At 38.4% G+C, this 22,816-nt stretch overlaps 1 protein-coding gene and 1 pseudogene across 4 annotated transcripts in view; one reads left to right on the forward strand and one right to left on the reverse strand.

The window, feature by feature from the left end:
- Window positions 1-501: 501 nt before the first annotated feature.
- Window positions 502-17,790, reverse strand: LOC111173115 (uncharacterized; annotated as a pseudogene). The gene is made up of 4 exons (XR_002644108.2): window positions 15,468-17,790; window positions 4,986-5,048; window positions 3,886-3,975; window positions 502-1,392 (listed from the first exon to the last, which is right to left on the reverse strand). The product of XR_002644108.2 is annotated as an uncharacterized LOC111173115 (transcript).
- ARID4A (AT-rich interaction domain 4A) overlaps window positions 15,217-22,816 on the forward strand; it is a 59,581-nt gene continuing 51,981 nt past the window's right edge. The window contains exons 1-5 of one of the 3 annotated variants that reach the window (XM_022570471.3): window positions 15,217-16,309; window positions 17,394-17,451; window positions 19,465-19,575; window positions 21,636-21,701; window positions 22,723-22,813. In XM_022570471.3, the coding sequence (XP_022426179.1) occupies window positions 17,446-17,451; window positions 19,465-19,575; window positions 21,636-21,701; window positions 22,723-22,813 (274 nt within the window). In that variant the 5' untranslated portion in view covers window positions 15,217-16,309; window positions 17,394-17,445. Of the gene's footprint in view, window positions 16,310-17,003; window positions 17,452-19,464; window positions 19,576-21,635; window positions 21,702-22,722; window positions 22,814-22,816 lie in introns of those variants that run through there. The other 2 variants (XM_089907758.1, XM_022570469.3) reach the window with 2 other exon arrangements.

Genomic DNA, 22,816 nt, shown 5'->3' on the forward strand with positions numbered 1-22,816 from the left:
AGAGCAGTATCTCATTACCATGGCTGCTTTTATGTAAAATTACCTGCTACATCCTACAGCTCATATATTTAACTCAGAATGACACCAGTGGCCTTGGGCAGACGCCTAAACAACTTAAGCTAGATGGATAATAAGTTGACTATCCCTAAGCCAGTCTGACCATTCTATACTTTTCCAACTTCCAAAGTATGAATGGCACATGAATCTTCTATTTTCATTGTACTGTGAGTACCTCTGTTCTTAATGGAACAGCTAATAATCCTCTTTAAAAGAACAGACAATGGTTCTAAAGAAACTTAAATCTGAGCAGCTAAGCCACCTCAAAAACATATATCAGATAAATCTAAAACTAAGCTTCTCAGCTATTAGAAAAGAAAAGCAATTGATTTTCATAAAACTATACAAAGGATTAATAAATAATCTAGGTTCAGCTGTAGGGGCACTTCGTAACTGCACCACTGAGGCATGATTAGCCTCTGGGGGGAAAAAATGGCTGGCACATTTTACTTTGACAAGATAACAAATTTATTTTCAGCAAAGACTGAATACCTTATTACTGTAAACCTCGATACTGGTACCTAGGAAAGAAAATTACAAACGTTTTAAAGAATAAAGTTTTGGTTTAGAGATTACAAATAATATTGGGTTGGCCAAAAAAGTTCATTCGGGTTCTTCCATAACATCTCTTCTATTCCACATTATTGTACAGTATCCAATTTTCATTGCCCATCACAATTTGTTTTTAAAAACGTAATGTTTTCATTACGTAAGTAGAGAATCGCAGTGCAGAAATATGGTCAAGGTTTCTTTCGCTTAACGTGGAACCCAAACATCAAAGCGATTAACATAACCAAGCTGGTGCAAATGATTTTCAACACCTGATGTGGAGATTTTGAGTATGTTGGCTTACCTCCTGCGTGGTATAACGTTGATTGTTCTGAAATTTACGTCTCGATCTGATTGCTATCAACTTGAACTGGTCTCCCCGACCATGGAGCATCGTCCAGTCAGAAATCTCTGCCACAAAACTTTGCAAACCACTTTTGACACGTTCAGTCACGGCACCTTTTCCATACACTGCACGAATGTTTTGCCTTTTCAGTTGTGTTTTAACCTTTCTTGAATAAAGCATAATATGCTGCTGTTTTTTCCTTCCATCTTCAATATTAAAATGGCTACACAAAAATTCACCAATTTTGATGCTTTTTTAAAAAAGTACGCTGATATAACAGCTATCACAATACAATCTAACAAAATTGTTTCGAATGAAGTTAAAGACAACTAAGTGCTACTAAAGCCATCTTATGGAAGAAACCGAATACATTCAGATAAAAAAGCACTTGTCTGATAAGACTATCCCTTTGCTTTCATTTCTGTCATTCTCAAAGGAACCTGAAAAATAAATGAGAAAAATAAAGTTGTAGGTCCTCAATATGTTTAACTGATTGAAACATTAAAATACTCTTCAAATTAAGATTTGAAAAGCAAATTAAGATTACAAATTAATATCTCATTAAAAAAATTATCAAAATGCTACTAAGAAATCAGAAGAAATCCACAAATGAAAAAAATGAAGTCTTAATGTAAAACAATTCTAATGCTGTTCCTCACCTTGGAAATGAAACCCAGGCGGAACCTTTTACTTTCCTGCGCTCTACCACATCCATATTGTATTTACTGTGCCTAGGCTATCTCTTAACTGGTCTTTCTGAAGGACTCCCACCACCTACAAAAGCAAGCCTTCCGAAGTGATTGACAGATTTCTCCCTCTCAAAGCCCTTTACACGTTTCCCTCTTAATAGTTTTCAAACTATTTTTTTTAAAAGGAACTCCGAAATATGAAATAAGAGTGCAGCCTACTCTTAACCCCAACCAAGTAGAAGCTTTTGTTCCACCATTGACCATGTGTATATATCTATTACAGTGTTTACTATAGTAAAATTTACTATAATTATATAAATGTATTCCTCCTCCCCCACCCTTCCTTGGGAGTTGTTCAAGAAATCATCTTTGTATCTCTACTGGTGAGGACACAGTATGCAATCAAATGCTAAAGGTATGTATTTTTAAAACTAAAATAACTCATACTAGTTAACTACAGGGCGAGATATTCAATATATTTAAAAACACTGGTTCACTACTGTATTGATCAGAGGCTTCTAAATTAAGACAAACGTGGTTTAAAACGATTTGAACAGATCTGGAAAACCTAAGCTCAGGAAACATAAACTTTGGGGGAATCAATTCTTTTATACCATCATGATAATGGGATTTTTCTTGTTAAAAAAAGCTGGGGCTTCTTCTCTGTCACCATTGTAACCACAATTTCAGAATAAGAAAACCAGCATCATAATTAAAACCAGGATAGTGGTTTATAAGCTAACGTAGGTTTCATACTGGCTTTGTCACTTAATAATTGTGTCACCTTGGGCAAGTTACTTATTCCCTCGTCTATAAAATGAGGATTATGTACCACTTTTAAAATGACATCAAAAACAGGAATACTTAGATATAAATTTAAATTTGTACAAGATTTTGTGTTGAAAATTATAAAATGTTGGTGAGAAAGTGAAGTATATAAACAAACTGATCAGAAGACTCAGTACTGTCAGTTCTCCTTAAACTGATTTATAGATTCAATGTAAAACCCAATCAAATTTGCAAGAGGGTTTTTTTTGGGGGGGGAGGGGTGTGTTTGTGGAAAGAAATCAACAAGCTATTTCTAAAATTTATTTGGGAAAAGAAATTAGAATAGCCAAAACAATTTCAAAAGAGAAAAAGTTACAAGGCCTATGGCATCTGATTTCAAGACTTACTATAAAATTAATGTAATATTATTAATGGAAAAGAATAGAGTCTAGAAATAGAAATATATGGTTAATTGACAAAGGTGCAAAGGCAAATCAATGCACAAAGATAGTGTTTTTCCACAAATGGTGCTTGAATAACTGGACACCAAACACCAAACCATACCTTGTACCATATACAAAAATGAACTCAAAGTGATAAGTCAAAATGTACCTCAGGGCTTCCCTGGTGGCACAGTGGTTGAGAGTCTGCCTGCCGATGCAGGGGACACGGGTTCGTGCCCTGGTCCAGAAAGATCCCACATGCCATGGAGCGGCTGGGCCCATGAGCCATGGCCACTGAGCCTGCACGCCCGGAGCCTGTGCTCCGCAACGGGAGAGGCCACAGCAGTGAGATGCCCGCGTACCGCCAAAAAAAAAACAAAAAAATGTACCTCAAAGTCTAAAACTTCTGGATGAAAACAGAAAACCTTTGTGACCCTGGTTTAAAAAAGAGCATTTTTTCATAAATGAAAAAAACTGACAGTGAATTTCACCAAAATTAAAAGCTTCTGCTCTCCTTTAAGAGAATGAAAAAAAACTCTAGACAAAATATTTGCAAATCACATATTTGACAAAGGATATTTGTCCAGACTGTATAAAGAACTCTCAAAATTCAACAACCCAATATTTAAAAATGGGCAAAAGACTCAGATAATTCATATTACAAATAAAACTAATGTTCCTTCTTTAACCATCCTAACCCTGCAAGAGGTAATCACCATATTATGTATATCCTTCCAGCCAATAAATATTAATTCTTTCGAAGAGTAAATGCTAGTGTAATTATAAAGATGTTGAAGAGCAAGGGTACTCACACACCTTGAGTCTGTGTTTGAAGTGTATGATTTGGAATTTGATCTTGATTTTTACTATGTGGAACCATGAAGTGGAATTTTAGGAAAAAGTCATTTACGTAAGTTGAACTATATGATCCATATGGGATTTATTAAAACTTTTTAATTTTTTTAGGAAAAGCCAATAGGCTTCAAGACTGATATAATATGGTAGAATCTGACATATAAAGATGATAACCTACCTTTAGTAGACCAATTGGTTTAAGAGTCAGCAGCAACCAAGTGATAGTAAAGATTCAATGCAAAAATTTAGATGTCTACAATGGATCATACTGCCAGGAAAGATTAAAAAAAAAAGTTAAATAATATGCAATTCTTTCCCCAGTGGGAAAAACAGACACATTTAAAAATCACTAGGAAAGTATATTAGAAATACATGGGGACTTCCCTGGTGGCACAGTGGTTAAGAATCTGCCTTTCAATGCAGGGGACGTGGGTTTGATCCCTGGTCAGGGAACTAGATCCCACAGGCATGCTGCAACTAAGAGTTCACATGCCACAACTAAGGGGCCTGCTGGCCGCAACTAAGACCTGGCACAACCGAAATAATAAAATTTAAAAAAATACTATATTTCATATCCATTAAAAAAAAAGAAATACATGTTCATGTATTATTAAGTATACATAGCCTGTATGTATATACTGGCCACAAATGTGTACTCTGAGAAGGGGGGAGCAGGGGAGGAGATAAATCCTGACAAGGAATTTTGGACAGTTCCCTGGATATCTGGTGCATTAGCTCTCCAATTCAGTGAACTGGATGAAAAACTAAGGATGACAATAATTAATAGGAAAAAGTCTGAGATGTCAATAATTGAAACAAAGTAAAAAAACTAATCCATATAAGAATATGAAGAACAGAATTTAGATGGGCGTGCACGTAAGTTGATAACTGTTTCTCCATCTTGTTCAGAGACCACCCGCATAAGAATTCTCCATGGATTTGAATTCACCAGATCTGAAGTGAGGCCCAGGAATCTGTATTTTGAACAAACAACTGATGTAATGCTTATGAATACACTAAAATTTGAGAATCACTGATTTGGACACAGCTTATTAAAATGAGAATACAGCAACAGAATGGTTATTAAAGGGTTTCAAGAAAAGAGATTTCTGATATATAGCAAAACGGAGGATGAAGCTGTAGGGCATCATGGGTACTTGGGAAAACTTTTTCCATTGGACTTTTAAAGAAATACATGTCTCAGAAATAGGAGCACATAACTAGATGATAAAAAGAGAAGTATCTGATAGAAACTTTATAATAGATGGTTTCTAATACCTTATGATTCAGCATCAGTTCTCTCACCATTTCCAACATGAGAGTGGACAAAGAGCCAGGGAGCTGATAAAGAAGAAAATGCATATGAATTCAGAGATTAAAAAGCATCTTTTATATTTTACTGACAGGTCAAGAGGGAGAAAAATAGCTCCGACTTAAGACAGGCCAGGTCAATATGGCCAAAGAAAATTTTGTATTAAGGGCTCAGTTCTGCCACTGCAAAAGAACCTTAACACAAGATTCCCTTACCAGCAATATCAAGGGATTCAGGTTTACACTGAAAGTATCTTCTACTGACACGTTCTACTAACACCTAATTTGAAGTTCATTTCATAGGATAAAAATAAGGGACAGATAATTCATTTTTTAGAATAATGTTGTATTTACTCACTATTTTACTAACAAAAGAGTAACATCATTTTACTGCAAACTTTCCCCCAAAGATATTCAATATTCACAAGGCAGCCCATTTCTATTCTAATCACCATTTGACCTTTCACCTGTCCCTACTGAAAATGGAGTAAATGTGGCTGAATGCAGTTCTTACGTATTTCTAGAGGAAAGGTCTACTAGAAGTGAACACAGATAACAACACTTCCTTCAGAGGCAATACAATGATTCATTCACAAACTGAAACACGTTTGACAGGGAAAGTCTAAAAGGCAAGCCACCAATGTTGGCAAATCATACATTAGTAATTATTTCTGACAACTATGTTTTTCCTTCCTTGTCGGCAACCCTGGCTTTCATGATATGAAGCCAAATGAAACTTTCTGACAGATGACTTCATGTGAAGACATGACGTGCCACCCCCATCCCTCAATCTAGATATTTGGACAGCTTCCAAAAAGAATTTCAGAAGAGATGCTTTAAGCATGAAACTCAAGCTTGTCTACTCTAAATCCATTCTTTTCCCTACATGGAAATCTGACAAAACAGGAAGTACTTGGCAGGATGGAGAAGCAAGTCTTGCGGCTTAAGTATTTACTGGTAACAGACTAAGTTCTTCGTGACTGTGTAATAAAATGCAGAACTACAAATTTGAGAAGAAAACAGCAAAAACTTGCCTTGGTTACCAAGCTTCCCTTGGCAATTTAAAGGCCTTAAAAAGACAGTATATCACATGATACACAGAGGAATAAGAAACAGGAAGATGGCTTTTTTTTTTTGTTATGGTACTTCATGTGAGAATCCCTCTCCCTACCCTGTCAGACCAAGATCTAAGCCACCAAAATTATACAAACACTGAAAGGAGTTTTGTGACTGTATATAAAAACTAAGAAACACAAAGATTCAAAACAAAACAAAACAAAGATTTCTGGTTTCGTTTGAGAGAACCTACTTGGGGAAAATCTTTGGTCTACGCTTGCCGAAGGATTTGAGTATAAATACAGTATCCTAACTACAAATAAATACAAATATAAATATACACCCTTAAATGGGCTGTTAGGATTAGCAGAGTCAATAACACACTAGCAAACATACTAAGGAAAAAAGAATCCCTCCCCCATGACTCCTTCCAGCTGCCACCCCCAGCCCCAATTGAACTGTTGTTGAAACAACTAGAAGCATTTTCAGGTAACAGTTTGTATCTTCGCTTTTAAGCTATCACACTTAAGGGTACAGCAGTATATCAAAGTGCCCAGTGAATGTTAAAAACTACCAAACAAATGTAAAGCACTGTTATCTAGTCCATTTTCCTACCCCTCAAAAGCAGGTTCAGACCCACAGTAAGTCATAAAATCAGATTTTTTTAAAAAGTGAACTATAGGACAAAATACTGGAGGGCACTGTACTTTCATCTGTGGTGTGTTTGAGCAATACACACATACACAGAATAGAAACTTCACTATAAAGAAATTAATCCACGACCTTCCTTAGCTATTATTTCAAATATCTGTTTTACTAGAACACTTGTTATATGAAACAGTGAGGTAGGTAAGGACATTAAAGCTTCTGTCAATTTGATAACAGCAGCAACTTCCTTAAGTGCTAAAATTATCAAGTCAGTGTCTGATACTTCTGATTTTCAGAAGTATCATTTAACCTTTCAGGGATACATAAATATTAGAAATATGCTTAGGAATTCTTATTAGAAAAATATGGTGCTGGATTAGAACCGTTAAGTATTAAGAGCTGTAAATACCTAGCCCCATGTCCCTTATACTTTAAAAGCAAACACTCATGTAGAGTAATGTATCCCAACCAATGAGAACAGGCTTATGATCAGAACACAGAACACCTGGTCTTCAAATCCAGTGTTTCTACAGTAGGATACTTACTCAAATCAACATCCCATTGAACTATTGTAAAAATTCTGAGAATTTTCGAGCTAAGAGTACATAATGCTGCTTTAACTCTAAAAACGCCTACTATGAGCCTGATTTTTAACTTATCTCCCCATTTCCCAACATTTCCATTTCTTCTAAATCTAGAGGCACAGACCCCGTCAATCTTACAGTAACTAAAGATCAAGTAAGTGTCCTCATGAAATGTCTCACCCAGTTCCTATTTTCAGCCTACTCCTATTTTCATGCCTAGAGGCATTACGGTATTGTGAAAAGAAAAATGTACGTACAGAGTGAGATTATGGGTTCAATAACCATGGATTCAATAACCAATCGAGGCACGTGGTTTGTAGATTCTGTTATTGGCAGATGTACCCTTAGTACTGGCCCAACTTTTCACAAATTTGGACCACTGAGGATGAGAAGATTGGTGGGCGGGCACCACCCCAGCTGTCAGAAGAAAAATCCCTCTGGTGGTTAATTAGACATACTAGCCTTTATAAAACAATAGGAAATCATTCTAATGAAAATTCCTGACCTGTGGATAGTCCCCAGAGTGATCTACCCCCACTACACATTCTGGAATCTGACCCAGTTCCTAAACCTCAAGCGATCTCATTTTAAGCAACTCATCAGGCAAGATGTTCCTCTTGTACAAAAACTGACAAAGCACATTTTCACTGGCATGCATTTGTCCATTAAATGTCACCTTTTAGCTTGCTATACCTTTTATAAACTGTCACTCCACAAACGAGTGCGTACTAAGTGCCAAGGCCTGTGATAGGTTCTAAACCTACAAAAGTGAATAAGGTGCAGTTCTCTGTCTGTAAGATGTCATAACTTAGTGAAGGACATATTAGTGGACAAAAAGCTAAAATGCAATACAGAAAGTGGTAGAAATCACATAAAAGGAAATATATGAAATTCATATGGACAGATTACCTATAGTTGCAGAGGTATCAAGGAAAGCATCACTTAAAAAGCAGCTTTTGAATATGTGGCAATAGGGCAACGATCCAGATGGTGGGAAAAATATGAATAAAAACAAAGAACTGGGAAAATACAGAGCTTGTGCGGTGGAGCCATGATAGTTTTAGTGTGACTGCAGCAAATAATACCTGAAGAGAAGAAGTATGAAATAAGTTTGGAGAGAGGTCAATATGACCTTCAGGAAGGGAGAGGCAAAGAGTCTAGGTGCTTTATTTCTGTATATAAATATAACATTTCTTTAAAACTCTTGAATGACAGACATTATGAAACAGCACGATGCATACTAACACCACCACATAATATCTAGAATCATTCTAAGCACTTTACATATATTAATTCATTTAATACTAATCCTAACCAGGTCAGTTCTATTACTATCCCTATTTTACAGATGAGGCAGAAATTAAATCAGCCCTAAACCACCCATCCCCACAAAAAGCCTGGCCACACCCACACATTCTAAAGCTGAAGTATCTTCTTTGCTATCCCTGAATAATTCCCTGGATATTCACTAAACTGTAGTCATCATTTCACGATGTTAAGTCAAATCACTACGCTGTACACAAACTTATACACTACTATATGTTAATACCTCAATAAAACTGGAAGAAAAATGAATGAAAAACTAACCTTTCTTTAACTTAGTTCAGGAATCATCTGGTTTTCCTGCGTTTATTTTACTTAATAATCCACTTTAACTTTTCAAGTTAAAACCAGAAATAAGAAAGCCCTAATAAAAGCCCCAAAAAGTCTAATGGAAGAATGGAATTAAAAGTCAGAATACAGGGAATTCCCTGGCAGTCCAGTGGTTAGTACTCCACGCTTTCACTGCCAAGGGCCTGGGTTCGATCCCTGGTCGGGGAACTAAGATCCCACGTGCCATGCCGCGCAGCCACGAAAGTTGGAATACAGAAAACAGTATACAGTCCAGCATATGCCTTAAGCCAATTAGGGACCTTATAGGCATTTTCACAAAAGAACAGATGCTTACCGGACATTTCAAGCTCTAACTAGCATGTTTAAAACTGATTTCACTTTCCTTACCAACCAGTAGCCTTTCCTGACTTTCCAAATTGATTAATGGCACAATCTATTTCCCATTTCTTAAAATCTTGGGTTTTCTTTCTTCTTTACCTCTATAATCAATTAGAAATCAAATGCTATCAACTCTTTTTTTCTCACAGTCTCTTGCTCACCTATCCTTCCTTACCCTCCCTCCAGGCCCTACTCACTCTAGTTTCACCTCATGCTGACACCACTGCAAGAGTATCTTAATTGTCTCCCCACCTCCAATTCCTGTGTCACTTCTTCAGTCATATTGGACACTATTTCCAAGTAATCGTTCAGGAATACATTTTGTCTATTCAAAAACCCTCAACACAAATAACGAAAATCAAAAGGGAAGTCTTTATGGAAAAATATCTGTAGCAAATTACTACTAAATATTATATAATCTCAAAAAATTAAGGAATATCAAAACTGTAATATATAAATGGACAAAAGTCTTGAATAGACAACTTGTCTACTACTAAGAATCAGTAACTGAAATTATGGAAAGAGGTCCCACTTCACAAGTTAACAAAAATATTACAGAGAAAAAGAGAGCTCAACATATTTTGTACCTAGTAACTTAGCAAAAGTTATAATTACAGGCTACGCAATGTTGGTAACTAAACTCACAGGGAAGGTAGTGTAAATTATAACTCTTTTGGAAAACAACATGGCAACATTTCAGAATCATAAAAATGTTCATACAATGACCTTTTAAATCAATCCTAAAAGAACAGTGCAAAAAAACAGAAAATACTGTATGTACATAGATGATAATTACAGCACAATATTTAAGAACTAGAAAGAAACCTAAATGGTCCAGCAATAGGAAAATAAAGTCAGAGATAACAGAGTTTGATGGAATATTTTCAGACATTAAAATTACTGTGGAGGACTTCCCTGGTGGCACAGTGGTTAAGAATCCGCCTGCCGATGCAGGGGACATGGGTTCAAGCTCTGGGCTGGGAAGATCCCACATGCCGTGGAGCAACTAAGCCCGTGCGCCACAACTGCGGAGCCTGCGCTCTAGAGCCCGCGAGCCACAACTACTGAAGCCCACGTGTCTAGAGCCCATGCTCCGCAACAAGAAAAGCCACTGCAATGAGAAGCCCGTGCACCACAACACAGAGCAGCCCCCGCTCGCTGCAACTAGAGAGCCCGCGTACAGCAATGAAGACCGAATGCAGCCAAAAATAAATAAATTTAAAAAAAAATTACTGTGGAGACCATGCAGTCACATTGAATGCCTATTACAACGTTAAATAACAAAGAAAAATAAAAAGTTCTCTGAGTCTAAAGAAAGAATATGCATACAGACAAGGAAAAAGAAAATTTTAAAAATCCAATGGTAGGGTGGGATTAGAAGTAAGTTTTTGTTTGTTTGTTTAATTCCATTTTGATCTGTAAAATTTGAAAACAAAACAAAAAATAACCTTCATTTTCTGCTCATATCCCAGCTTTCAAGGCCCTCTGGAAGTTCCCAAACCTATAAAAGACAAGCACTCTACATAATTCTGATGTGCAGCTAATTCTAGAAACCTTGACAAGCTGGCTTCACACAACTTTCCCAATGTAATCTTTAATCAGTCATCCTCTCCAAACTGGTTTACTTACTGTCCCAAACATAGCTTTTCTTATATATTGGGTTGGCCAAGAAGTTCCTTCAGTTTTAAGTATCTATAAAAGACACATTTTTCATTTTCACCAAGAATTTTATTGAATAATGTATTCACTAACCGAACAAACTTTTTGGCCAACCCAAATAACTGCATCCTTGCTCACAAGCTACATCCACTTAGAATGACTTCCTTTCTTCTAATTTTACATATTACATATCATTAACCTTGAAAAGTCTTCAATGATGGCTAAATAAATTTCTGTTCTGTATTATAAAACAATTTGTTTTTTAAAACAATTAGATCCAATTGTACACTGAACTTTGACAAATCTATTTTTCTCATGCGCCATGATTTAAATCTTTAAAAAGTTAAACCAATCTAAATTGATGGAATCTTTTGAAATAACTATATTAACACCCACATGTTTAATTATGGTTTTCTTTTTTTTGACAGTAAGCTTCTGAGGACAGATCCTAGTAGGAATGCCACTAGGTAATCTACCAAATCCTAAAATAATGCTCTTGTTTGCATTATATATGAAGGAAAACCAGTTATCTATGACTCCATGTGGCCATAAAATAAGCAGTGACACCTACTAGGGCAAAAGACCATACAGAGATTACAAAGGTTGCTTTGGTTGCAAATAAGCAAATTTAGTAACTTTCCAAAAAATAACAAAACCATTAGGAAAGCAGCTACATTCAACACAACAATCTGTTCTGCTTTTCAACATACACAGACAGTTACAGAAATAACTGTACAGTGGAACAAATTCTATCATTTTTAAAAAGAGATATACATGTAAAGGCAACATGGCCAATCTCGATTACTAAAGAATAGTTAAGTAAAACTGCATACCAGAAATACAATTTCAACAGAGAGCAGATCCAAGTCATTTAAAAACACGAACACTTTCCTTCATTATTCCACAAAGCGAGGCTTCCTCTAGAAGACAAAGACTTTTTAAAGTTTTGAGTATGTTATATAGCCCACACACTCAGAACAGACTGTTTTGCTTCACTTCTAAACACTTTTCCTGATGAGATCTTTATATGTCAAGTATTTTACCATGGGTTAAAGAAAAAAAAAATCATGAAAATGTTCAGTGTTCTGTGATTAAAAATCCAGAAATGGGAACCATATGAATAGGTAAAAAAAAATTCATAGGGATGTTCTAATTTTGAGATTTCAGTCTAAGATACCATGACAGGAAGCTAATTTCATGCCCTCATTTGAATTCTTGACCAAATAAATAAAACATTCTGCTTTCAAAATAGCTTTTTTTCATAAAAACGTTATTAAAAATTTGACCATTGTGATTTTGTAGAAACATTATTCTACTAGTTTTGGCTTGTTAAAATAGGTTACAAAAATTAATTTTATCAAAATTAATTTTCATTCATTTATTCCTAAGAGATGATTTGAGTGTTCAATTAATATTCATCTATAGTTGCCTTCCGCTAAGGTATCATAAAATCTTAAAAAAAAAAAAAAAAGAATTGAGGAAAAAAGTCAAGAATAACTATTCTCAATGAGTTCTCTAAACCTACATTATTATTAGCAATTAGAAATCAAGTCAGTTCTGGGACTTCCCTGGTGGCGCAGTTGTTGAAGAGTCTGCCTGCCGAGGCAGGGGACACGGGTTCAATCCCTGGTCTGGGGGGATCCCACATGCTGTGGAGCAACTGAGCCCGTGTTCCACAACTACTGAGCCTGTGCTCTGGAGCCCTCGTGCTACCACTACTGAAGCCCTTGAGCCTAGAGCTCACGCTCCGCAACAAGAGAAGCCACCGCAATGAGAAGCCCGCGCACTGCAATGAAGAGTGGCCCCTGCTCGCCGCAACTAGAGAAAGCCTGCGTGCAGCAACGAGGACCCAATGCAGCCAAAAAAAAAAGTTAAGACAGCACTTGTGGAATATCATGAATTTTCAGAAGAGAACTGCTGTTAAAGAAAACATAAGTTAGCTTACTTCACATATTTTGTATATTAAAGTACATAACGATTCATAAGAAACAGTGACAGAGCACATACCACGCATCTGGTAAGGAAACATAAGAGTGATTAAAACAGCAATTGCTACCCTCTGGGAGTAAAGTCTCAAACTGGGGAAGAGCCAAACAAATGCAGAGTAAATGTGATGAGAGAGACATGTAAAGGGTCCTATGACAGTACAAAAGCACCTTGAGAACTCACAGAAAGATGGAAAACTTTAAGCCAGGCTACAAGGAAACAATAGTTAAACTCAACTAACTCTACCATAAAAAACAATTTGTTTTTAGTATCCTCTAAGTGTCACTTCTGCGTAGCAAAATGTTTCACTGTACAAACGCCTAACTATTCTAGAGCAAAAAATAAATTAATTTTAAGAAATCACTCTTAAGGTCCAAAAAATTCTCAAGTTTATTTTACTGTATGTGTGACTTGAAAGACTGATAATTTTACCTGAATAAACAGAGACCCAGGAGAAAAAGCTCAAAAATAAAGCTAAATTAACTTTTTAAAATGGGGATTGGGGGGGAGGAGAGTAATAAAAGGAAGAAGGATAACAAAAAAAGTAAGAGCAAAAGCTTTCTGATGAAGCATGGTATAATCTCTTTGGCCTTGTATTTCCACTTATAGAAATTTATTCTAGAGAAATAATCAGGCATGTGAGGGAATATCAAGATGCCTAGAAATTTTAGGCATAGATGTCAGTTCTCAGAGAAAATCTTTTGTAAAACATGCACAAGGATATTCAGACATATTACTGCCATTATAAAAATTAAGAGATCTGGTACATAAAATACAGTACATCTATCCTACAGGACACTATGCAGCCATGAAAAACATGCAGCATGTTCCCAATATTTTCCAAAAAGGAAAAAAACCTGAGTGACAAAATGAGCATGACTAGAATGATCTCTATTTTGTAAAACAAAACCAGCAAAAGAGAAACCCCTCTGAATAACATATAGGTACAGTACAAACTGCAATCACCTTTTGGTGGTGGTGATACAAGAGATTTTGTTTTCTTCTTTTGGCTTTTTGGTAATTTCCAAATGCCCACTGACATACATTATTTGGATCAGATAATAACCGTTTTAAGTCGGGTAGTGGAATTATAGGTGATTACCCACCCGCTCCGACCCAGGAAGTTAAGTATTTACATGTCCTATAATTTCCTTAAGAAAAAAAATTGCTTAACTTCTAAACTCTTACTGAAATATCTTTTCTACATGCCAAATTTCTAAATATTGAATAAAAAATCATGAAAATGTCCACATTATTCCTTGATAAAAAGTATTAAGTACTTAAAAATCTAGAAATGGGACTAGCATGAATGGGTAAACAAATTCGTAAGTATGTCCTAATTTTGAGACTTCATTCTAAAGTATCATATCAGGAAGCTAATCACAGACTCATTTGAACCCTTGACCAAACAAAGACTTTTCAACTACCATTCTTCCATCTTGCTATTTATGGCTCTACTTACTGGTCTCCCTAATTCTAAAGATTTTTACAGATATTAGAACTCACCTCAGTAATACTTCCGGATGTTTGTCACTTACCTGTCCTTTTCTTCAGACCAACTGACAAAAAAACCCCAACAAATCATTAAATCACTCGATCATTTTCTTGTCTGGAGCCCCACCAATACAGCAATAGGGTTCAAAACAGAAGTATTATGAGGATAATTTTAAGCAGCTATTCAGATCAGTGTGACTAGGTCACTCAGCAGAAATACTAACATGCATTTCATTTTCTTAACAATTCTGAAAAAATCACTGTTACGAATGAAAAATCGATGCAGCCTTAGTTAACATGTCCTCTTAACGAGTAAGTTTAGTCAACGTGGATTACCGTCGATATTTTACATTTTTAAAATTATTTCATTCTTTAAAACAACTTGCCAATCAATACTCGATTTCCACCATTTCAAATGTGGTTTTGTTTTCTTTAACAGAACACAAGATCGTGCTAATGGAACTAGATCAATGGCTACCCTGAACAAAATCCTATCGGGGAGGTCCTTGTATTTTTATCTAAGGTGTTTTCCGTCCCTGCAAAACCACTGCTCGCTCCTTTCAAAAAGCAGCCTAAGCCTCGTGCAGCGTGGCACAGCTACTTGTCTAAGGCCAGAGCGGCAGCGTCTGTGCTAGCTAGGGAATTCCTCAGCACCCCAAGCCCAGCGTTTCCTTCATTTTCCTCACTTCTTAAACGCGTGACCAGCACGCGGAAACCCCTCCCCACGCAGGACCGGTTTGCCTCAGAACCCTGCCCTCCCTGTCTTAATTAAGGAGGAGCACACAGCCGGTGGCCTTGGTCGCAGAACGTGACAACCTGCCGAAATCCACTTCTAAAGGGAGGAAGCACTGCTCTGAGAGGAGCGGCATCCCGAACATCTCTCACACTCCCGAGAAGAGTCCAAAGGATCAGCCCGGAGAAAAGAGACGTGCACGTCCCCTCCGCCTCTTTCTCTAGGGTCGCGAGAGAAGAAGCCTCGCCCCCTCTCAGCCCGCCCCCAGCTCCCCACCCAGCCGCAGGGAGAACTTACTCTGCTATGGCTGCCGAGCGGCCCCCTCACTTCCGGTGCCGGTGCCGCTAGAGCTGCGCCATCCCCCAGTCCACCGGACAACTACCGCTTCCAACTGACCTTTCTGACAGATCGCTACTCTTCCGATCTTCACTAGGTGCTGTCCTGGAGGGAACGGTGGATGGTTGCCGCAGTTAAATGAATCCACGGGATAAAGATTCCGCTCTCGTCTCGCCAGAAACATAAAATACGGTAGACCTGCAGCCACCGCTGCCCAGACAAAATGGCGCCGAGAAACTGGTTCAGCGCAGGCGCTTTGGAAAGACCCTGCCCCGCCCCCGTGCAAGTCCTGGCCACAGCTCCGGGTTCGGTTTCCATGGGACACCCCACCGCCAATCCTCGCGCCGAACTGCTCTTCCTGACCCCTCAATTGACCAATCAGTGCTCAGTTAAGTACATCCGGAGTCGTCTTTACCAATCATTTTTCAGGACTTGCTTACTCAATACCTGATTCTCCAGTAACGTTAGTCTTCGGAGGCAGCCAATCATAAGTGGCAGATGTCCTACCTGCTGTTTTTCGCACCAATCCGTGAAGTTTCAGAGCTACATCCAATGAGGACGGCAGGTAGCGAGCTCCAATCCGAAACTCTTCGGCGTCATGAGCAGCCAATAGGAGTTCGTGTAGAAGCGAGTCTGCTCAACAGCTTGTTATTTGGTGGATTGTGGCAGTAAATCGGGCGAGTGGGGAACCGGGCGTAGGAACTGCCGCCGCGGCCGGGAGTGGTGCTGCCCGGACTGGGGCCCACGGGGGTCAGTGGGGCGGAGGACTCGGGGGCTGACAACGCGTACTTCACCTGCAGTTGGTAGGTGGGGAGAAGAGAAGCGGGGGATACTGAATGGAAGAAGCGGCACTAGCAGCTGGTGCTGCTGCCTGGGGTCCCAGTGCAGTTGGAAGCTTTGGAGGTGGGGAGGGGGATGCTTGGCAAGCGGGGCGGCGAGCGCAGGGGAAGGGGCAAGTCGTGGAGCAGCGGCAGCAACTGCGGGAACAGCCGCCGCAGCTGCCTCCTCGGCCGCTTCCCCGGGTTCCCCGGGAAAATGGCTGTGGGCTGGCCGCGCCGCTAAGTTTGCTTCCGCGAGGCGAGGAGCGGGCTGCTTGGGGCAGCCGGCCCCCAACTCCCCAGCGCGTCCTCCCCCGTGGAGTCCGTGGTTGGACCCGAGGGACTGGGGGCTGGTACTGCTCTGGGCTGTACAAAAAGTTGAGGCGGGCGCGGGGAGGAGGCGGCGGCTGCCGCTGTGCGGCTCCCCTCCCCTCCCACACCCTGTCCGGGCCACCTCCCCTCCTTCTCTCCGCCCCCCCAGCCTTCTTCCCCTCGCGGGTCTTCCCTCCCTCGCGCGCCTCGGGGCTGAAGGCCACGGCCCCTGCCCCTTCGGGTGAAGAAGTGCTTCTCCTTTCTGATATGGTGCAGAGGAGAGGAAGGAGAGCAATGGCGCCGTGACACTCCGCTGCCGCCACCGCGGGCCCGGGGCGGGCGGAGGGGGCCGATCGGCGGAGGCGGGGCGCGGGCCGAAGTCGGGGTATCCGGGGGGCGGCTGAGCTCGGCGACCGCGCCTGTGGGGGGCCCGGGGAAGCCCAAACGGCGCCCTGCCCTTCTCCAGAGCGACCCGTCCTGGGGCTCTGAGTTGAGCATTCCGGGTCAAAGTGGCGAGCGAGGCGGAGGCGCGGTGGGCCGCTGGCGAACTCCGCGGCGGAACCCACTGCCCTTTGGCGCCCGTGGGGTTCTTGCCACCCCCTCGGCTCCTGCGTCCTGGCTGCCCTCGGAGGGGATCTTATCCCTTCCCTGGTGAGGGTTCTGCCCCTCCCCGCTGGCGTTTGTTTACTTTCTTTCCCCGGGTCGCTCCCCTCGTTGACTGATTCTGTGCCTGTCTTTCCCCTCCCCTTGGTTCCAGCGACGGAGAAGATTTGCTCGTTGAGCTGGAACCCCACAGATCACCAGTGAAAATGAAGGTAAGTAGAGTCGACGCTGCTCGGAACCTCGTGCCCTGGACACTGACTGTCGTGAGGCCAGTGCTATGGAATGTCATTTTTTTTGCTACTCGAAATTGATTCGTCTGCTGAGCAGCGCTTTCTGAAAATGAGGACGTGTTGAATGGGTGAGAGATGATCATTGTGTCTAAATGCGGTCAGTTGGGCCCCTCTCCGAAGCAGTTAGCACTTTGGAAAGGCTGCTGCAGCCTTTCCATTGTTGTCCATTGGGCTAGTATTTTTAAACACTTCCTGTGTTGGCAGCGACCTTTGCAGAAGTAAAGCTTTTGTCCTGCTTTGGTTCTTTGGGGGATTTTTTGATTTTTTTTTTTTTTTCCTTCCCCAGTGCCAATGCGATTTTCTAAGGAAGGAATGTGTGGATTGTGTAAGGGAGATACCATTTCTTCTGGGGATAAAGTGAAATTTTGTGGGTAAAATATTTGAAGGTGAACTAAAATTAAGTATTGTTATATATTATTATTATAACTAATAATACTTAATTTTAGTTCAGTAAATATTTTAAATGTATATCCAACCTAAAAAAAATTATCCTGAAGACAACTAATATTGCAAACATCGTATGTGATGTTTAAAGGGAAGGGGAGGTATAACATCCTGCAGTTCCGTGGCATTGAATGTTTCAGGTCAGATATTTATTTGCAAAAAGTATTTCTTTTCAATTTGCGTTATTCGTAAATGCACTAACTTTAAACTTGATTCCTTACTCATGTACTGTTTCAGTGTATTAAGCTCTGAAATACAGGATTTTCCCAAACTTCCTCTTGCTTTCCTATCTCCTTGAAGTGACAGTGTACCTTCTTTAATGTTAGTTGGGAAAACTTAATGAAAAATCATTTTCTACTTGAAAGTATTTCTCTAAAGTGTACACTGTCACCTTTGCACTTAGCATTGTTGAGTTGAGCTTGTACGAATACACTTAACTTTTGGAAAATATTCTTAAAATGACAGATTGAGATAGCAGTCATTCTGTTACTGTCAAGATTAAAATGAATGGTGGAGTGAAATTTCTCATATCTTTCCATGTATCATGCTGATCACGGCCATTTGCTAAAAGTAGATATTACTTTGTGAAACTTTTTTTTTAAATATACCAAGAAGATTACTGTTGATAAACTAGGTACAGCTACCCTCAGTTCACATCTCTGCATTCATCAGTTAATTTAGATTTAAAGCTTTAAAATGCAGCTTTTAGCCAATGATTTTTCTAAATAATGCTCTTCTTATCAAAAGGGTTGGCTTCATTTATTATCTGTACAGTTATTATGTATCCAAAAACAGTTGACTTTATGTAGCTATATTAATAAACATTTGGGCTTCCCTGGTGGCGCAGTGGTTGAGAGTCCGCCTGCCAATGCAGGGGACACGGGTTCCTGCCCCGGTCCAGGAGAAGATCCCACATGCCGTGGAGCGGCTGGGCCCGTGAGCCATGGCCGCTGGGCCTGCGTGTCCAGAGCCTGTGCTCCGCAACGGGAGAGGCCAGAACAGTGAGAGGCCTGCGTACCGCAAAACAAAACAAAACAAAACACATTTAATTATGTATTTGTTAGTGTTAATTTTAATAGCAATATTTCTTTTAATTTGAAAACAAAATTTCAGGAGGCCATAACTGACTAACTTAAAGTTTTATGAGACACTTAAAATAAATATACCTTTTCTGGATTTTTAAATTTTTTCATTTCTTAAATATATTATAAAATTGTTGAATCATTTTGTATCTGAATGAAAAAACATATTTCCTACTGATACTTTCTAGTTACAATTTAAATTGTTTTATGTTTTCACGATATAGATTATAAAGTAAAGGATTGCTAATAAAGTGTTTGCTTTAAGGATATTTTTCAAATTATCAATGATATTAATAAGCAAATAATGTTAATATTCTTATTACTTGAAATACAGAACCTTTTGATGAGACTTGGGGTTGGAGTAGGGGAAAATAGTAGTGACATTCATATTGTATGTTCCTTTCATCAGGCGGCGGATGAGCCTGCCTACCTGACAGTGGGAACTGATGTCAGTGCCAAGTACCGAGGTGCCTTCTGTGAGGCAAAAATTAAGACTGTGAAAAGGCTGGTAAAAGTTAAGGTAATTTTTTTTTTAATGGAACAGCTTTATTAACTCGATTGAAGAGAATTAGGGATGGAATTCGGAAACTACAAATCAACATTTTATTTACTGAACTATTACTTCACTTCGTGAATCATTACTATGTGAAAGCACTGTTATATACAAAACTATAGGAAAAGCACATTAAGAATTGGGAAATAAAGAACTCAAGATGAGAAATTATTCCAAGTGCTTCCATGAAATACCACACTCATGATACTTCCCATCATTTGGATCTTTCCTCTTTGTGGTAGCATGCTTACTTAGGCTATAATCTATTTTCTCTCCTTTCATATTATTCAGGTAGCGATAATTTCAAGTGATTAGAAAAAACAATGGATTACTAAAAACAAAACAGTGGGAATTATCATTTCAAGACAGTGATAAAAATGACATAAGAATTTTATCTTAAGATAATTTTAAGATGCTTTTGTGACCGGAAAAAAAGTTATTGATTGCTGTACAATATTTGGAAGTACAGAAAAGTACTGAAGGATTAAAAGCCATAGTTGACCTCAGAAATCCTACTATTATCATTTTGTGTTTACTCCTAGTAATTTTTCTATATAAATGCTTTTAATAATCTTAGTTACTTAGACTACAAAGGTAATCCATGCTTATTATAAACTTTTTAACATTGTGGAACTGTATAATAAAGTTCATGGAGGTCCTCTGTGATATTACTCCAAAGAACCTTTATGTGTCCTACCAAATTTTGTGCTGTGCCTTTCAGTAACAGTGTTGATGTTATTATTATCATTGGATCATTCTGTACTTTCAGTTTTGCAATTTGTTTTTCACTTACATATGTGATCCTTTCCTACAAAAATTAAGCACCCTGGAAGGAGGAAATGTTTGCCCTGTTCTGTTCGCAATACCTAGAGCAGTGCCTTATAAACGGGGCGCTCAGAATGTGTTGAATGAATAAGTGAACAGTGGACCCAGGACCAGCAGCATCAGTCTCACCTGAGAACTGGTTTAAAATGCAAATTCTCAGGCTCCCACCCCAGACAAACTGAGTCAGAAACGCTGAGGATGGGGTCCTATGATTGTGTTATAACAAGCCCTTCAAGTGTTTCTGATGCATGTTGAAGTTTGAGAACCATTAAACTAGAGGAGTGTGATTTGTGTGGTAGACAAATAGATTTATCTATGATTATTATAAACTTTCTGTTTAAATTTCCATCTGCTGGTGAAACTTTTCTTCGAGTATTCTTAGGATATCATTTGACATTCATTTCTTCCTTGTTTCATATAGCCTTTTTACTATGTCAGCTATACAGGATTTCCTTACTAAATATTTACTTGGAATTCTTTGAGAATTTTAACTTTTTGTTACTATTGTGGCTCTTTGTAGATTAATTTATTTAATTTAAAATCAATACAGTGATTGTCTGGGGAGGTCTTATACATAAATTACCTAGAATTTGAAGTTTCCCCTTATTTGGGTAGATGCTTCCTTTCCGTCTCCCTCTCGCATTCTCCCTCTCTCTTAATAGAGCAGGTTACCTTATATATGTGGGAGGATCTGTAGTAGAAGGGAGCACTTATTTGTGACTGAATTGCATATCAGATTATTATTTAGGTTTACTTTATAAAGCACCAGAAGACTTCTGGTTTTAATTTGTTTACCTTGCATGTAGGCAATAAAGTTTGACGCTGTTTTTTTTTTAAATATACTTGGCGACAGAACCTTTATGACTAGTTGATAAAAAGCAATGAAGGCAATTTTAAGGTTTTACAATAATCACTACAGATTATAAACCTTCTATAGTCAATTCAGCAAACATTTATTAAGTGCCTGTAATATGTATTGACACTTGCTAACTGCTGGAGATATGGTGAGAAGGAGGACTCGAGCCCTCAAGGAGCTCACAGTTAATGAGAGAGACAATAAACGTAAATACAATGGAATAAGTATTATACCAGAGGTAACCACAGGATGCTAAGAAAGTATAAAGACATTCTTGTTACAGTATTACCATAAATGTACTGTTTTAAAAGTAACATGCAAACTATTGTGCAAAAATGTTTTTTAGGTACTCCTGAAACAGGATAATACTACACAATTGGTGCAAGATGACCAAGTAAAGGGTCCTTTAAGAGTACGTATTTTGTACAGTTTACAATCTGAAATGATGAATCATAAATTCATACAGTGATTTATTGGATTTTATATTTGTAGATACACTTTTAAAATGTTAAAAAATGTTAATCAGAAAACAAAGTTACAAATAAGGTGTTGTAGAGTTAGTATAAATTACAATATTACAATGGCTGTATCCTTAGTTAAAGAATGTTAAACATCTTACAGAAGGATAATTTAATATATGTGAACATGAGTTTCAGCTACCTTTTGTTTTGAATTCTTGGACTGAATACTACATTTTGTTTTTCATATTGTTGCCACAGATGTTTAGCTTGATAAGTGTAATATACCAGTATCATAAGTCTGAATCTTCTGTTTTTCTAACTTACCAAGTAAACTATGTTGACTTAATAGTTCAATTTAATGAATACCTACATTATGTTTTCCATCCATTTCTGGCCATTTGTTTATGTTATAAATCTTCATTATGTCAGAGTACCACTTCGGTTAATATCTGATATACAAAGGTCTGGAAGCTGAAAGAAGGTCAACTGGTCCATCCCTCTCTCTCCAGGTGAACCTTTATCTAAAAGGTCCCTTAAATACAAATGCTGAATCCAATATTCAATATTTACATGAAAGAAAATTGAAGCTGTTTTTGCTGTCCTATGGTGTTTTGGTTCTTACATTCCACAATTTTCTTGAAGGCAGTATCATGTAGTAAAAAAAGCTCTGAAATGAGACTTAAAAGACTGGGTTCTCATCCTGGACTCTTTGCAAATTATTCTCTCTTCCTAAACCACAATTTCCAACACGTAAAATAGGGGTAATAATAGCTATCTTACTTAAGCCTAAGCATTTTGAGACTTGAATTGCATGGTAAATGTATGAACACTATAAATGATAAAGATCTAAGCCAATGTAAGGTATAATTACCATAAATAGATATATTTTTTTAACCCAGGTCATATAGTTGGTACAAGTGATTTGGTTTGTTTGTTTAAATTTGGTGATGAAATTTCGATTTTTTGTTTTAGGTTGGAGCCATTGTTGAAACAAGGACATCTGATGGATCCTTTCAGGAAGCTGTTATCAGCAAGTTGACAGATGCTAGTTGGTATACTGTGGGTA

This window comes from Delphinapterus leucas, chromosome 2 (assembly GCF_059928025.1).
Source record: "Delphinapterus leucas isolate spDelLeu-1000000601 "Yukka" chromosome 2, BTC_Dleu_Yukka2, whole genome shotgun sequence".
Classification (NCBI taxonomy): domain Eukaryota; kingdom Metazoa; phylum Chordata; class Mammalia; order Artiodactyla; family Monodontidae; genus Delphinapterus; species Delphinapterus leucas.